Source organism: Rhinolophus ferrumequinum, chromosome 10 (assembly GCF_004115265.2).
Source record: "Rhinolophus ferrumequinum isolate MPI-CBG mRhiFer1 chromosome 10, mRhiFer1_v1.p, whole genome shotgun sequence".
Lineage (NCBI taxonomy): Eukaryota > Metazoa > Chordata > Mammalia > Chiroptera > Rhinolophidae > Rhinolophus > Rhinolophus ferrumequinum.
In genome coordinates this window covers 74,627,959-74,646,370 of record NC_046293.1, presented here as the reverse complement: position 1 = coordinate 74,646,370, position 18,412 = coordinate 74,627,959, and the positions used below count along the sequence as shown (strand labels likewise).

General features: G+C 36.2%; 1 protein-coding gene and 1 non-coding gene across 3 annotated transcripts in view; both read right to left on the bottom strand.

The window, feature by feature from the left end:
• ACSS3 (acyl-CoA synthetase short chain family member 3) overlaps positions 1 to 18,412 on the bottom strand; it is a 139,402-nt gene that overhangs the window by 3,386 nt on the left and 117,604 nt on the right. For both annotated transcript variants that reach the window (XM_033117982.1, XM_033117983.1), the window contains exons 12-13: positions 11,477 to 11,558; positions 8,777 to 8,899 (exon numbers count right to left, since the gene is read on the bottom strand). In XM_033117982.1, coding sequence (XP_032973873.1) covers positions 8,777 to 8,899; positions 11,477 to 11,558 — 205 coding nt within the window. The remainder of the gene's footprint in view (positions 1 to 8,776; positions 8,900 to 11,476; positions 11,559 to 18,412) is intronic.
• Positions 13,210 to 13,312, bottom strand: LOC117029531 (U6 spliceosomal RNA). Its single transcript, XR_004424267.1, has one exon. It is a non-coding gene; the product is annotated as a U6 spliceosomal RNA (small nuclear RNA).

The window sequence follows — 18,412 nt, the reverse complement described above, 5'->3', positions numbered from 1 at the left end:
CTGAGAAAGTAATACATATTTCAGTGACTGCAAATCTCTTTTGCCTCGAATAAACAGTGAGCAAATACACCACCAGCTCTTTTGGCAGTTCTCATTCCTTCTTCCACTCATTCATTCAACAAATACAACTGAAATCTATGTAATTCTACTAACAATTGTCACCCCAATAAATTAAAAAAAAAAAAAAAAAAAAAAAAAAAAAACAAATACTTCCTAAATACGTCCTATGCTCCAGCCACTGCTCTAGGCTCAGTGATGAGGAAAAGTAGGTTGAGCACTCTCATGGTGCTTCTAGTCTAGTAGGGGAGACCAATATTAATAATCATAAATATTTAATTATTATGAATGTCTAAATATAAAAATGGTAAATTGCATATGGAGCAAGAAGAAGGCTTTGGGGAAATAACTTGGGTGTTTCATGTGCGAGATATAGGACAAGTAACAAACTTGGGAGAAGAATATGGATCTCAGAGAAGCCTTCCCTTAGGAAATAGCAATAAACTCAGGTTGAAAGGATTAGCAGACATTAACTGGTCAAGGAGGAGAGGGGGACAAAAGCCCTGTGGATGAATTGGGCACATACTATTCACACCTGAAAGAGACCACTGAGGCTGGAAAGCAAGATCAAGAGTGAGAACAGTACAAGAGGAAATTAAGCTGCAGAGGTAGAGAGGCTGGGCTAAGGACATCCAGCTGTTATTTTAGCAGCATTGGGAAGTTAATAGAGCCCTTCCAGGAGTTCAGGAAGAGATGGAAGATCAGAACAGATTTTTAAAGCAGACTTTATTTTTTTAGAGTGTGAGGTTCATAGCAAAATTGAGTGGAAGGCACAGAAAGTCCCCGAATACCTCCTGCCCCCACATATGAACAATCTTTCCCACTATCAAAATCCCTCACCAGAGTGGTGTATTTGTTACAATTGATGAATCAACATTGACACACCATTATCACCTTAGCCCACAGTTTACATTACAGTGTGCTCTTGGTGGTGTACTTTCTATGTGTTTTCAGGACATGGATCCACCATTATAATACTGGACAGAATGGTTTCACTGCCCTAAAAATCCCCTGTGCTCTGCCTATTCATCCCTCACTTCCTGCTAACACCTGACAAGCAATGATGTTTTTACTACTTTTGAAGTCCTTTTCCACAATGTCCTGTAGTTGGAATCACACAGTATGTAGCTTTTTTCAGATTGGCCTTTTCACTTCAGGGTGGATTTTGAAAAACACAAATTTGTTTCATCATGGAATAAATAGAGGATTGTTGAGAGTATCCGTGTGAGAGGCTACAGTACGGTAGTGGGTATGAAAATTCTAGAGTTATTTTAGAGGTAAAATGGGCTAAATTTGATAAATTGCATATGGAGCAAGAAGAAGGCAGAGAGGTTACAAATGATTCCGTGTTTTGGGTTTGAACAGCTGGGTGGATAATGGTGTCATTTTCTAAGCAAGAAAATGTTACTGATAGCTCATCTTGGGAAACAAGGTCACATAATAAGTCTTGGAGATGTTCCACTGAAGTACCTTTGAGATATCTGAGTCAAGGCAGTTGGATCTGAGGAGAGTCTTAATCTAGAGATGCACATTAGAATGTCATTAATGTATAAATGTTAATGAAAGCTGTGGACATGGATGAGATTATTTAGGGTGAAAGTGAGAAGAGTGAGAACCGTAAGAAACACCAACATCTAATGGCTACATGAAAAAGGAGAGGCTGGGAAACTAGACTAAAAAAGGCACAGCCAGGGAAGGAGGAAAAAAAAATCAACAGAATCTGGGCTCTGCTATTTTCCAGTGCCAAACTTTCCATGATTTTTTTTTTTTTAATTTGATTAAACCAAGTTGAAAATGAGATTTCTCTTCTCTGAACTCCTGGAAGACTCAATGAACGGCTAGAATGTTTGGAACAAAGCTAGTGTACTTTCTCACATGGCCTTAATTAAACATAAAAATCAACATTTCTCCTGTATCCTATTGTTAGCATCCACCTAAATTATTGAGTTGTAAGTGTTCTCATCTACCTAGTTTTTTTTATTTCTACGTTGCTGAGGATAGTACATGTTAAATAAATGATTGTTGTACTATATATGTTTTATTCACTTCATTGCTGAGGTAAAGATGTCCATGGCCTATTTCCATTAGTTGGGCCTGACTTAAAAGCTTCTGCAAAATACACATTACACAGACCATACAATACCATGTTCTCCCACTGCTTCAATTTGAACTCTCGAAATGCTTCAAAGAGCTTTCCCATTTGTGAAGGTCTTATTTACTTTTTAGGTCCATGTGTTGAGAGTAGAAAAAAATTTTATTGTCAGAGATTTGTTTGGGTAGTTAGTGTGGTCAGTAACTAGTTCATGAAAGAGGATACTTTGTCTACAACAGATAGAATATAGATGGGGTAGACTCAATCCTATAATTCTGATATTCTATTCCCATTTTAGTAAGTAGAGAAAAAAATCTTTTACCTGGCTAGCCAGAATTTTAATTGTCAAAAAATCATTTATGAAAGTGTTCACTGGTGCCCTGAGCCTGTACACCTGAGATTTTTTTCTTTTTTTAAATGGCAAGGTATCCATTCAAATAATTATAAAAATAAAAATCAATTATCCAGAAATTTTGTCACCTAACTAGTAAGGCTGTAATTTTAACTAAAGTAAATGTCAAAACTTCTAGTTTACCATTCCTTCACCTTGCTATTTGTATTTCGCCTCTTTTCCATCTTTGATCTTAGTGTTTTTAGAAGTGGGTGGGAAAATGTTGACTAGTTTTATATAAGGGCAGGGAGTATGTTAAAATCATAAGTAATATATAGCACAGTTCTCTATAATATCAAAGTTTGCCATTTTTGTCAACTGCAGATAAATTCTTTAAAAATCTGTGAGAAATAATCATTTTCTAGAAGTCCATGTCATCTATAAATGAGGTTAATTATTACAGTGGATAAAATATTATATTGTTAATCTATCAATATTAAAAAGATATCATAAAGGAAGGGAGGCAGCTTTCCATGTTGGCCCCACAAACAATACTGGCATGCCAAATGATTATTTCACCAACTGAATTGTTAAAAAAGAAAACATCAAAATATGCCTTGGCTACATTGGAGGGACAGAAGCCAACCCAATGTCCTATGGGGGAAAACAGTCAAAAGCTACATTCATACATTCCCTCCATATGAATTCCATAAAGCATCTATGGTTAACAGGCATTTAAATACCCCAAAAATGTGGTACAACTTAAATGGTAATTGTCTCACCTACACTAGGTATATAAAGGTTATGGTAATAGGCCTGATAAATGCCTATCATTCATTGTTACTGGTTACTGCCACTTTTGTGTGAAACAAGGAGAGCTAGAGTCTCAGGCATTCCTCTTAAAGGGCCCACACACAGACTTACTCATTGACGGACTCACTCACTCTGAGCTACAGCACTGGGGCAGCAGCTCCAAAGCAGTCAAGAACATACGGAGTGAATTGAATTGTCTGCCTTCCGGGCAAGGTCTGGAGGGACAGCTTTCTCCCAGACAGAGTGCTGGCAAAAGTCATTGCTCCTTTGTTGAGCCCTCCTCATAACCCAGCCTGCATGCACAGGTGGCCACCATGTCTAATTCTCCATCAATCTGGCTAACACCATGCAACCTGCCCTGATGATTTCCTGAAGCCCTGCCCCATCCAACTTCTGGGCCCACCTAAGCCACTTCCAATGGTTTTTCCATACTAATGCCCTTCCGTATGCATGAGCTGTGGACTTTTCTAAATCTCTCAAAGGATCACAAACCACAAACAAGTGGCATCTGGCCTCACTATGTCCTGTACTTCTTGCTAAGCAGCCCCAAGCCCAGCACTAGCAGAAACCAGCCTTGATTCAAAGCTCAGCTTCTCACAGGCACCTCTAAACCCAGCACAAGTGGCAATCATCTGCAGATCACTTTGTAACTCATAACAAGTGGCCCCAGGCAGGGCACAGGCAGTGGCTAAACTTGGTCTGCAACAGAGCCCCTCCCAAGAGGCCTCAGAACCAACACACCCAGTGGCAAGCTTTAGAGCACACCAGAGCAACACACAACCATCTCCACAATGACTCACCCAAAGGGCAGACTGGGCAGTCACCAGAGCCTCTCTAAAGGGAATCCAGCTCTAGAGTCAGTCCCCACACAATAGCTCCTCCACTGTAGTCACAGCCAGTCCTCACTGGCCCAATCAGCCTGAGGGTTAATCCCTCCATTGATGTGCAAATAGCATCCAAGTCTCAACTAAACAGGAGGGCACACACAGCCCACACAAGGGACATACCTGAAACACCCAGCTCAGGTGACCAGGGAGACTGTATCACTGGGCCACATAGGACACCTAGTACATAAGACCATTTGACTAAGATCAGCAGACACAGTATCTCTGCCTAATAAATATAGAAAAACCCAGGGAAGCAGCCAAAGTGAGGAGACAAAGGAACATGTCCCAAATGAAGGAACAGAAAAAAGCTAAAAAAAAAAAAAAAAAAAAAAAAGAATCAACCAAAACGGAGACAATCTACCAGATGCAGAGTTCAAAACATTGGTTGGAAGGATGCTCAGTGATCTCAGTAAAAACTTCAACAAAGAGATAGAAAACATAAAAAAGAACTAGTCAGAAGTCAAGAATACAATAACTGAAAAGAATAATGTATTAGAGGGAATCAATACTAGATCACATGAAGCAGAGGACTGAAACAGAAATTTATAAGAAGGTAGCAGAAAACACCCAATCAGAACAGCAAAAAGAAAAAAAGAATAAAAAAACAATGAGGATAACTTAAGCAGCCTCAGGGACAATATCAAGTGTATCCAATAGGACACCAGAAGGAGAAGAGCGAGAGCAAGGAATTGGAAACATATTTTACAAAATAATGACAGAAAACTTCCTTAACCTGGAGAAGGAAATGGACATACAAGCCCAGGAAGCATAGAGAGTCCCAAAAAAGATGAACCCAAAGAGGTCACACTAAGACACATCATAATTAAAATGCCAAAACTTAAATACAGAATGTTAAAAGCAGCAAGACAAAAGCAGTTAGTTACCTACAAGGGAGCTCCCATAAGACTGTCAGGTGGTTTCTCAACAGAAACTTTACAGGCCAGAAGGGATTGGTACAAAACATTCAAATTGATGAAAATAAAGGACCTACAACCAAGATTACTCAACCCAGCAAGGCTATCATTTAGAATTGAAGGACAGATAAAGAGCTTCCCATACAAGAAAAGGCTAAAGGAGTTCACTGCCACCAAACCAGTATTACAAGAATTGTTAATGTGACTTCTTTAAGAAGAAGGAAAAAAAGATCAAAATATATGAATAATAAAGTGGCAATAACTACATATCTATCAACAATTACTTTCACTTTAAATGAATTAAATGCTTCTATCAAAAGACAGAGGGTGGCTGAATGGTTAAGCAAACAAGACCCTGACATATGCCTCCTACAAAAGACTCACTTCAATTTGAAAGACAAACATAGACTGAAAGTAAAGGGATGGAAAAAGATATTTAATGAAAATGGAAACAAACAAACAGAAAAGCTGGAGTAGAAGTACTTATACTAAACAAAATAGACTTTAAAACAAAGGCTATAAAAAGATATAAAGAAGGACCCACTAATCCTACTTTTGGTTATTTATCAGAAGAAATCTGAAACACTACTTCGAAGGGACATGTGTGTGCATCCATATATTCACTGCAGTATTATGTGCAATAACCAAGATATGGTAGCAACCTGGGGGTCCATTAATGGATGAATAGAGAGGTAGTCCATTTATTCAATGGACTATTACTCAGCCATAAAAAGGAATGAAATCTTGCCATCTGCAACAACATGGGGGGACCTAGAGGGCATTGTGTTGAGTGCAGTACGTCAGACAGAGAAAATCAAAAACCATATGATTTCACTTATATGTGGAATCTAAGGAACAAAATAAACAAACAAAACAGAAACAAATTCATAGATACAGAGAACATTTTGATGGTTGCCAGATGGGAAAGGGCTTGGGGGAATGACTGAAAAAGAGGAAGGGATTAAAAAATACAAATTGGTAGTTACAAAATAGTTATGTGAATGTAAAATATACAATAAGGAATATAGTCAACAATATTGTAATAACTATGTATGGTGTCAGATGGGTACCAGATTTATCAGGATGATCATTTCATAAGTTACATAAATATCTAATCATGATGTTGTACACCTGAAATTAATATAAAACTCCCATTGTATGTCAACTGTAATTGAAAAATAAAAATTTATTTTAAAAAAAGGCAAGAAAAAAAAGATATCCATATTGGAAAGAAAACACTAAAACTATCTCTATTCACAGACCACATGATTATCTACATAGGAAATTTCAAGGAATGTACAAAAACAAACAAATGAGAAAGGCTGAGACTTGGAATTTAACAAGATCACAAGATACATATCCATTTATAAAAATCAATATATTTCCACTAGTATGAAAATTTGGAAACCGAAATTTTAAAAAATCTATTTATAATAGCTAAAAAAACTTAACACTTAGGTATAAATCTAACAAAATTATGTCCAGAATCTGTAAACTAAAAATACAAAATGTTGACAAAACATATCAAAAAGACCTAAGTAAATGAAGAGAAATTCAAAGTTTATTAATTGGAGGATTTAGTATAGTTAGATAATTTTTCCCAAATCAATCTATATAGATTCAACACAATCCCCATCAAAATCTATTGTAACAATAGAAAAGCTCATTCTAAAATATATACAGAAAAGAAACTGCAACATCCAAACAATTATGAAAAAGAAGAGTAAATGTGGACACTATTCAATTTTAAGAAATTCTATAAAGCTATACAGTGTCAAGACAGAATAGTATCAGTGAAAAAGATAAATTCAAAGACCAATGAAACAGAAGAGATACTCTAGAAATAGACCCAGTAAATACTGTCAGCTGACTTTTGATAATGGGGCAAAGGCATAGCAATGGAGAAATGCCAGGCTTTGCAACAAATGATGCTTGGAATAATTCACACGCATATCAAAAAAAATAATAATCCTCCATCTGCATTTTGCACCATATACAAAAATATCCCTCAGAATACAAATGCCAACTGATAGAAAACGTAAAACAATAAAACTAAATGTAAAATGTAAAACTATACAACTCTTAGATGAAAACAAAGGAGAAAATATGTATGACCTTGGGTTAGGAAAGAATTCTTAGATATGACACCAACATCATGACCTATAAAAGAAAAATTTGATGAATTAGACTTTATCAATATGAAAACCACTTTTGCTCTGTCAAGGATAGTTTTAAGAGAATAAAAAGACCAGTTATAGTCTGGAAGAAAATATTTGCAAATCACTTTATCAGACATAGGACTTGTATCCAGAATATCTAAAGAACTGTCTAAAACTGAACATAAGAAAACAACCTTTTTTTTTTTAATGGGCAGATTTTAACAAATATTTCACCAAAAAAAGATATATGGATGGCCAATAAGTATGTGAAAAGATGTCCAACATATTCGTCATTACAGACAAGCAAATTAACAGCACAGTGAGATATCATTACGTATCTATTAGAATGATGTTAATAAAGAATAATGAAAATTCCAAGTGCTGATAAGGATGGAAGAAATAGGACCCCTTGAGCAGTGCTTCTAGGAATGTAAAATGGCATGGCCACTCTAGAAAACAATTTGGCCGTTTCTTATAAACCTAAACATACACTTAAGTGTATAACCCAGTAAACTAGGTATTTATCCTAGAGAAGTAAAAAGTAATTTTCACACACACACACACACACACACACACACACACACACAAACTGTACTTGAATGTATATTACAGCATTATATGCAATGGCCTCAAACTAGAAACAATCCAGATATCCCTTATAGGGTGAATGGATATATAAACTGGTAGTACATCCACACAATGGAATACTGCATAGCAATATAAAAGGACAAATTATTGATATACACAGAAACTTGGATAGATCTCAAATGTATTTTCCTAAATGAAACAACCCAGTCTCGAAAGCTTACATACTGTACTATTTCATTTATATGACATTCTAGGGAAGGCAAAAATATAGGAACAGAGGAAAATCAATGGTTACCAGTAGTTGGAGATAGGGAGGGTCAGAAAACAAAAATCGCATTATGAGGGAATTCTTTGGTAGTGTTGAAATTTTTCTCTATCTTATCTGTGGTAATGTTACAAGTATCTATACAAGTAAAAATCTCAGAATTATACAACCAAAAAAAGTGGATTTTACTCTATGTAAAGGTGAAAAATTAAAAACGTTTTTAAAAAGTCTTCTGGGACTTGTTGTAACTTACAGAGGAAGAATATTCTCAGGATTTAAGCATACAATAAAATTTTTAAATTTACACCACTTAAGGATTATTTGCTAATCTGGTTATCAAGCAGAAGCAAATCAAGAAGCTAGAAGCAATCAAGTAGGCATGTATCAAGAAGCAAATATATATGCAGACTCTCCCATAAATAACAAATATATGTAAGTGCTATTATAAAAGTGCTTCAAACACTACATCCCAGGCAGGAATGGGGGAGTAGGAGAACATGAAAACACACCGGAGAGGAAGTGAGGTGAGGAACATACTAGAGTAACCTAGCCTCTGCTACAAATGACGGGTGTGGCAATTTTCCAGGAGGAATGACTTAACCTCGATCTTGACTCCCACTCAGCTGTTCCTAAACATTACCTAGAAGAGAAGACCAATATCCATCAATACCTCTTCAATGGCACCTGCAGAAATCCTGTGACCTGCAACATTTATCACGTCATCAACTCGAGACATAACATACAAATAGCCTTCTTCATCCATGTAACCAGCATCCATGGTGTCATAGTATCCCTGAAAATAAGAATAAATAATGTCTAATTAGCATGTACTGTAAGGTAATGTAATCATGTGTAAGCTTGGTGAAATATACAATGTGATAGAATTAAATTTGCTGTATGCATTTGATTTTTTTTTCCTAACTAGCCTATGGAATTTAATTACTTCTGAAAGCTTACTAGAATCTCTTTGCTTCTCTAATAACCAGAAATAATTAAAGTATCTTATACATGTTCAATTTAAGTGTTTGAACTTAGAGTTGCAAAATTTATGACCTTAATTTCCTTTTTTTAATTGAGAAGTAATAGCTAAATATTTCCAATATACTTTGGTATTGCAAAGTAATTCCTTGGTAGATTTCTCCTTTAATTGTGTTAATTTTCAAAATCTTTAAAGCTCTCTGAATAATCACACAATAGAATACAGTTTATTCACATGCATTTAGATTAAACTAGAGCTTCAGTGAAATTATAGTTAAGTATTGGCATGAAATTTGATTTTTAATCAACTCAAAGTAGCAGCACATCTTCACTGGCACAGTGGACACAATAGAATGAAGAATCAAGAAGAATAAGTAGAAAGAAAGAAATATTACTTCCCTAATGCTTCTGAGTTGTTTTGATACCTATGTTTATGAGCATGGGCTTTAGGAAATCCCAATGAGTCACTATTTGTGTTTCTTAATCTTTCTGATGTTCAGTATACCCATCTATTACAGGTAAATGGGGTAAGGAACTATGCCTTATAAGTCTTTTGTGAAGCATAAAGGAGATGGTGTACATAAAGAGGGCAGACCCTGACACATCATGAGCCCTCAATAATTGGCACTTTTACCGCAATTACTATTAGAGAGACATTCTGGAGTATAGTTAAAGATTATGGACTCTGGAGCCAGACAATATGGGCTCAAATGTTAGCTCTGTTACTTCCAAGCTGTGGGCAAGTTACTCAGTCCTTCTGAATTGTTATTAACCCCTTGTGAGAGCTCTGAGGTCAGGGTAATGGGACAGAGTCTAAAGACACTACCTATAGTTTCATCATAAACTGGGGCTTTGAAGGAGCTTTCAATCTTAAAAGTGGTCATGTTAAAACCACATGCATATATTATTTGCCATGTCAGGTTTCAATTAATCATACCTGTATTCTGAGGATTTAACTGTGACCCATCAGGCAGATAGATTGGGCCGACTGGAGTCAACTGTACTGACAAAGCATCCCTGCCAAGTCCCTCAGGGGCATGTTTAATCATGGCTACTGAGGTCATTTAGCTCTGAGATCTCTTTCTAAAAGAAGCTATTTTAATTCTTGTCATTCATCTCGTTGATTAGGTTAGCTGTCCTTCACCTCACAAATAAAAAAGATACAATGCTAAACACTTAGATTCATTTTCTAAATGAAATTCTATTCATTCATTCTTTTTACCTCGTGCACAATAAGGACCAGGTATCTCTCTCAGGGAAAGAAATAGAAGTGGAAAGATAGCAGAAGGGTGATTGTTGGATCCTGATGTGTATTATAAATAAAGTGCTATTATAAACACAAAAACCATAACATAACGGTGGCACAGAATAACAAGTAAATGGAAAACAGAAAACAGGAAGATACTTTTCGTTTTCTAGGACACTGGATGTTGGGTGTTGAGAATACTAGCTCTGTATTTTAAAATAAAGAGTTGAGAATACTCAGGAAACAATGCCAAAAATAGGTACAGGGATGAAAAAATACAACTTCTGACAAACCAAATTTTGCTCACATGACCAGGAGCAGAGCAGGTAAAGGGGTCCTAATAATAGCGTACAGTTCTGACCTGGTGCTTTCAGTCTGTGCATAGAGGTCCAAAGGAAGAAATAATATAGAAAGCCCAAAAAAGTTTTAACTTCACAAAAAAATTCCTGATACCGAGGGCAGTTAAAATCCAGGAATCAGGGTCAGCCGGAAGGCTCAGTTGGTTAGAGCGCTAGCTCTTAACAACAAGTTTGCCTATTTGATTCCCACAGGGGCCAGTGAGCTGCGCCCTCTACAACAAGGTTGAAAATAACAGCTTGAGTTGGAGATGAGCCACAGATGGACAGCCAGTTGGCTCAGTGGTTAGAGTGCGGCGCTCATAACACCAAGGTTGCCGGTTCGAGTCTCACATGGGCCAGAGAGCTGCATCCTCCACAACCAGATGGAAAACAATGACTTGACTTGGAGCTGAGCTGCGACCTCCACAACTAGATTGGAAACAATAACTTGACTTGGAGCTGAGCTGCGCCCCCCACAACTAGATTGAAAAACAACAACTTGACATGGAGCTGATGGGTCCTAGAAAAACACACTGTTCCCCAATTAAAAAAAAAAAATCCAGGAATAGCTGCTAAGAGAACTGAGAAATGTCTATGTCCAGAGACTGATAAAAACAAATATAAAAATGACTTATTTAGACGTTTGTGGATTGGGCATTCTTATCCCTGAGATCTGGAATCTGGTCCAGATAACCTTTAAAAATTGCTTTGTGATCTATAATTCTAGGAGCAAGACCTCAATTTAATAGGCAATAAGTATAGAGAAGTATATAATAAAGTAAAAGAAAAAGTATAATAAAGTTCTTACAGGAAATTTTTCGAAGTATAAATGCTTGAATGCCTCCTGATTCTTCCAGAGTCCTGAAAATGCCCCAGGTGGTAATGGCAACCTTGTATAAAAACAGAGCAGTTAGAATTATGATGAAAGTGGTAATAAAGAGAGATTAATTAGAACTAATAATTTTCCAGTGTGATGGATAATTACAACTTAAATGTCATACTATAGTGTAACCCCTAAATCTGCTGGACAGATCATGTCTAATTGAGGCTGAAGTATTAATAGTTGACCATGACATAGCAGAGTCATTGAGGGATGACTACAGTTGCAGGAAAGGGCACATGTTTGGCATTCATATAGTTATTAGCTGCAATCATTGTTCCAATAAGAAGCATAGCATCTGCAAAAATAAACCAAAATACGTAACTGAATTACTTTTTTTTTAAATTAAAATGTACTAGGGTGACAATTGTTAGTAAAATTACATAGGTTTCAAGTGAATTTCTTTTTAAGAAAAATAGCCTTCCACCATAGGCAAATATTTTTTTTTTTTAAAGTACCAACTGCCACTTTTGCCTGCCTCTTTGTGTAATGGGATGCTCCAATGAAACATCCCATGAACAAAATTACCTTCACGATCAGCGTGCTTCCCCATTCTGAGAATTCCCTCTCACTACTCTCTGCTATACTTTCTTTTCATGAGCATCCAGACCTATGTGATTTCTCATTCTTATGAACACATGAAGATATGTGAGCATATAAAATGGAAGGTAGCATATATTTCTTCTTTCCAACCAAATTCCTCCTACATTCCCTTCTTTCCTCCAAAGTACCAAACAGATGTTATACACATGGCAAGGGCTCTATCTATCTATTATCTATCTATCTATCTATAAAATGTATCTGAAAGCATTTTATAATCTGTAAAAAAAAAAAAAACACTACAGAGACATGGCTATGTTGTTGCTGTTGCTTTTTTTACTATTACTGTTTATCAGGACACCTGCTGAAGGCAGCAAGCCGAAGCAGGTAATCCCTTCAGATCCTTTTAACTGATGTTGCTATGTTATCCTTCTAAATCGCCACGTATATAATTTGACTTCAACAGTTTGTTTCAGTACTTAATATTTTACAAGCAAGTGTAAAAACTCATTGATTATTAAACATTAAAATAAAATATAAATGGGGCAACCACTAAAACTCATTCTGTTTCGCAGCATTTTCAGGAGGCTGAGGATAGAGAGGTGAAGAGGACACTAAGATGAGGTAGGTGGTCAATCAAAAACCAATATGGGCCCAAAGAAATATCATTGATAAGGGATGCCAACTAAGTGTAAAATAAACAACAATAAATCTGAGGGAGATGCATTCTGCTCGCATATTAAATAAATAATTTTCAGTTGTTTCCAAGAAATATATCATGATATGTAGTCGTTTCTGTCTTTCATGGCAACATTTTTTTTTTATAACAGACACATGGGTATAAGAATGTATCTCCCAACAATAATAAAAATAAAAGGTAATTGTGATAATAAGTGGCAACTGGCATTCAGGCCGGACTGGGGACAACAGAGAGTGGTGGGGTCTGAGGCAAATTAGAACTCACATTTCAGGCCTAATGGGAGCAGCTTTTTCTTAGTGCCACGGAATTGCTGATATACAGAAATTCTGATCCAAATCCTTAAACACATAACATTGCCTATACTAAAAACTATATACATAGGAGGACATATTGTTAAACAAGCATCTCTTTTATTTGTTTTTTAAATATGGAAAGCTTCACAAATTTGCATGTTATCCCTGCACAAGGGTCATGCTAATCTTCTCTGTATTGTTCCAATTTTAGTATATATGCTGCTAAAGCAAGCACCATCTCTTTCATTTTATCTGCCCCAAATCCAAGATTTTGATCCAACAGCATCCATACTTTCTCCTAACAGTAAACGGACATACCTAAATGCTTGCAATAATAATCCAAATGATAGTATTTAGTGTACTGAACATGGAGTTTCCTGGTGGCCTAGTATATACTTAATTCAGGTATGTACATGGGACCAAGCATTTAGCATTTTCTGGTAAAAGTGTTACTGGCAAGAAAGGGAATATTTTATACTTCCCAGAAGTTGGTTAATTTGCAATCTCTGCTCTTCAAAAAAGATGCTAGATAATCTGTGTTTTCTCTTACTTCCTGAGAAAACATGGTACTAGAAATAAGTAACATATAAATTATATTCTTATAATTAATTAAAGCATAGAGGATTAAAAATATAAGTAGCCATCTTCCAAAACCATAAATTTTAAGGATACAGGCTTTTTCAGCTGTTGCACAAAACTTTAAATATCTTCATAAATTTTCTGAGGAACAGGAACAGTATGTATTATTATACCATTTCTCATCCCCATGAGAAAGGTCTGTGTAAGTTGGAATATACCTATAGACCTTGGAAATTAAGAATAACATACTAAGAGTATGATCCAGAAAGTACAGAATAAGGAGGAGAAATCCAAAGCCAAATACCAGAGCTAGAGAAGGAATAATAATAATAATAATAATAATAATAATAATAATAATAATAATAAAAAAATAAGACCATTGAACAAAAATAAAATAAGAGGTGTATGAGAACTAAGAGAAAGTAGTGTCTTAGGAGCCATCAGAGCAGCGTTTTAATATTGGCTGAGTGTTCACAAGATCAAACGAAGAGCAAATGTTGTGTGATAGTGGATTCAACAGAGGTCATGAAACTTAGTAATTAAAATGTTCTGAGCATCCTCAGGACTGCCATTTCCATAGAGAGGAGCTGGCAATAACTGGCGTGATTGAGAAGTAAACAAGAAGTAAGTGGAGGCAGCAAAGTTAGACTACACTTTTTAAAAGTTTGTGGTTAACTGGAAGGAGAGATATAAATTGGTGGCTTAATGCAGAGAGGCAGGCTGATTTAGGACGGGGAAGATTGGTGTAGATGTAGCCAATGGAGAGAGGAAGAAAATATGAAAGTTAGAGAAACAAACACCAGAGGAATTATACAATTGTTTTATTCATTCATTCATTCATTCATTCATTCATTCACGCATACATGAGTGCATTAACACATGCATTTATTTTCTCCATTCAATCAATATTTGTTGGTTAGTTTCCTGGCATTCTTCAGTCACTCTGTTAGACATTAATGATACAAAAATATAAACTCTGGTTTCAGACACAAGGGGATTCTGGCATATTGTGTACAACAACAAATGAATATTCTTTAAAATAAGGAGAAAGACTTTCGTGAATGACATCTATTCCATTAACTTAATGAAATACTGACAAAATGTAACCCTTTAAGATGTTTGTCAGGCAAGTTTCACAGCGGGCGGATAATAAACCCTGTACTGCCAGGAGCTCTTGGAACGGATGATTTTATACCGGGAATACAAAGTTGGTATCTAACTTCAGGATTCTCTAGGGAACAGGAGCCATGTCTTCAATTTATTTCTGTTACCCTGGGGATTCCTGAGGAGGCAGTGATTATACACCATCCTTAATCTGGGATCAGTGGCATCTAGGAGTTTTATATTTCAGATTGGTCAGGAATGTGTTACTTTCCATAGTGATGAATAGTCTCCTCCTCCCTTAGCTATTTAAGGATTTCTCTGCATTCTGATGCCTCCCTCTTACCGCCCCCACCAAGACACATGTATCAAAACTGGACCAAAACGCAGATCATTTCAGTACACTAAATACTAACTCATTTTGATGATTATTGCAAACATGTAGGCACCTTCATTTACTGGGAGGAGGCAGTCTGGATGCTGCTGGATGAAAACCTTGGATTTGGGGCAGATAAAATGAACGAGATAGTGGCTGATCGCTTGCACTAACCAAGATATGGTCCCACTGGAAATGGCATAGGTGTCTGTCCCAAGTCATTTTTGAGATGCCCCCAGAATATTACTTCATTATCCCCAAGTATAACTGAGGAACAGGCTGGAAAGCAAGATGCAAAATTGCACTTGGTAATTTGCAGGATAAATTCAGGGAATGCTATTTGTTGCTCACTAATAAAGTCTGGTATCTTTAAAAATCCAGATGTTGTCATTTGAATATTGAAAAGAGACTCTGAAGAAAGAACACTGGAAGATGCCATGTAATCGTCCTAAAGAAAAGCAGAAAAGAGCAGGTTACAGAATTGTGTTTTTGAATATGTAGCAATAAAGTAAAACATGTGAGGAGAGAAGCAATAAACTCCAGACAGAAGTTAGGTGTATCCGAGCTAGAGCGCAGAGCAGAATTTTGTATTCCAGATTAATACTTTCCTTGTTGCTATCCTAATTTTTCTACATTAAATGCAGGTCTTCCTTCTGGAATAGTGGGTGGACTGGGGCTCTTTTTCCAAAGTGATAAAAAAAGAACGCTTTTTTCCTGGACTTACAGTAACATAAAAATACATTGGACTGGCAGAAGGAAGGAAAATTTATGAAAATACTAAGAAATATTCTGTTTAATGTCTATACTCATCCTTCAAATCCAAGATCAACTGTCACCACCCTGTGATACCTTCCCCAACTCTTCCAATTTTCCAAGCAGAGTGACAAGGGGAGTTTCATTACAACCCATCAGGAGTTCCTCTTAGAGTATGTCCTTTCCAAAGAGACCATTCTTAAGGGGAAAGAAGGATAACCGAGGCAGCAGTGATACGTGTGTGGGAGGTGAGAGGGAAGCATGAGAATGCACAGAAATCCTTAAATAGCTAAGGGAGGAGGAGACCATTCGTCTCTGTAGAAGGTAATACATTCCTGACCAATCTGAATTATAAAACTCCTAGATGCCACTGATCCCAGATAAAGTATGGTCTTTGTTCACTGCTCCATCAGGAATCCCCATGGTAACAAAAATAAACTGAAGACATAACTCCTGTTCCCTAGAGAATCCTGAAGTTAGATACCAATTTTGCACTCCCAGTATTTCCTAGGGGGTCTTCAGGCTTTCCTTGAAGTTTCCATGAAGCTACTTTTTATCTCCCCAGAAGAAACTGACGGGGCCATAATTTCTCTCTCTTTGGGCAGACAAATGACTGGGTAATAAATACGAGTTCGATCTGTGTAACTACTAATGATGTTTTTAGATTCCCATGTCTAAAATGAGGATATATCTGTCCCACTGTCTGCCTCACAGTGTTGTGGTAAGGCTTTAAAAGATTGTACTAAAATCTGTACATCAGATTTAGAAAGGCACGGCATTACAATTATATGACATCCTTGGTTTTACTCAAAGGATACACTGATGAAAAGAAACATGTCCTGACCCTCTCCCAAGATACAGTGACTGAATTCACTCGTCTAAGCTGTAAAGATGTGAACAAACATCATTAAGGGCCCAGAGTTCAGTATCTGGAGGCTGAGAAATTGGCAGACATCAGAGTAAAAGACACTCGGACCATGCAGAGTAAAAGTGACACTCGGACACTTTCCCACTAAATTAACTGCCTACAATAAGTTTCAATATCAAAGGAATTTTCTAACAACCATGCAGACATGTAGTTTTCTCTTCTACTGGAAAAGTAAACCCTATGCATGCAAGTAATCTATGAAAACTGCAGGATTCATGTTTTTTACACCCTAAAGTATATAGCAGTTTCAAAATCATTAAAACGTCTACCTTCCAGTTAAGGGATTACCAGGAAAGCAAAGCTGGGAATTCTAGAAAGCCTTAACAAAGGGTTTGAAAAACCAAAGTGGGTCAAAAGTTTTTCTCAAAATTACCACATATCACTTTTCTGATTTGGGGATGAGTCATCTTAATATAATAAAATGAATCATTACATTTAGTACTAAAGCATGGAAATATGACTATAGCTTCAGATTTTTAAAGAAACTGCCAGAGAAAGTCTCCAATGTTATTTATATTATTCATAACAGATTTTATAGTAAAACAGGAAGCTATAGCTGTACTTACAAAAAGCAAAGAGGTGTGGGATTAAAACAATAATCATTTTTATTGACTTATTTTAATATACTTTGAGCCCCATACATTTCAAATAGTCCATGTAGATTTTTCCCTCCTATTCTTTATAATCACTATAAGGATAGTTAGTGAACGTAAAATAGCATTAGGGAATATTGTTCTTTCAAAGACTGTTCCACTTTATTATACAAAGCACGCCCAGCAGTGGCTTTTGACGCCCACTCAGTTTTAAGGCCCTTTTGGACTGAGTCATTCTTATTACTAGTGGCCTCACCCCTTATCCATCTATCCATGCAAAGATAATTAAATATAGCAATACACATACAAACTGGAGCTTTTTCTGAAAAAAGAAAAGGTTGTAATTTTGTTTTTAAAATCATTTGACAAAAGCCACACCTGTAGTTTACCATTGGTTATTATTTTTTAGGAATCATCGAACATATTCAGAAATCATGCGAAGTGAGAAAGTATGACCTAAAAATTGTTTGCAAATAAAATGAAAAATTTATGAAGACTACATTGACAATAAATTATGATGTTAAATTTTATAGATGTTTAATTAAACATGTATTCATTTTTATTCTATATTTCCCAAATTTTGAAATCAACGCATTTCTTAAAGCTTAGAATCTCAACTATTTTGTGAACCCTGGACACAGTATATAATCTCTAATAAAACACCTTTTACAGGCCACCAAGTGTTTTCTGGGGCCTTGTAGCTGGTCTCTGGAAAAGACCCTGCTTCCAGATCAAAGACCTTCTTTAAAATGCGATCTACAGGGAAAGAATGATTATCTCTCTAATTACACACTGGTTTTTATTTTAATCACAGTAGTTTTTATTAAGTCAGGGAGGTGTGCTTTTTCCTTTAACTTAATTCAGTTAAGTATTTACTTATCATGTGCTCTTAAAAAACATTCATTGGTCATTTTCCATACTAGATAATCGATGTACAACCTCAGTGCACTCCGAATAGCTATGGACTGACGCAAACAAGTCTTCTTGATAGATGTTAAATA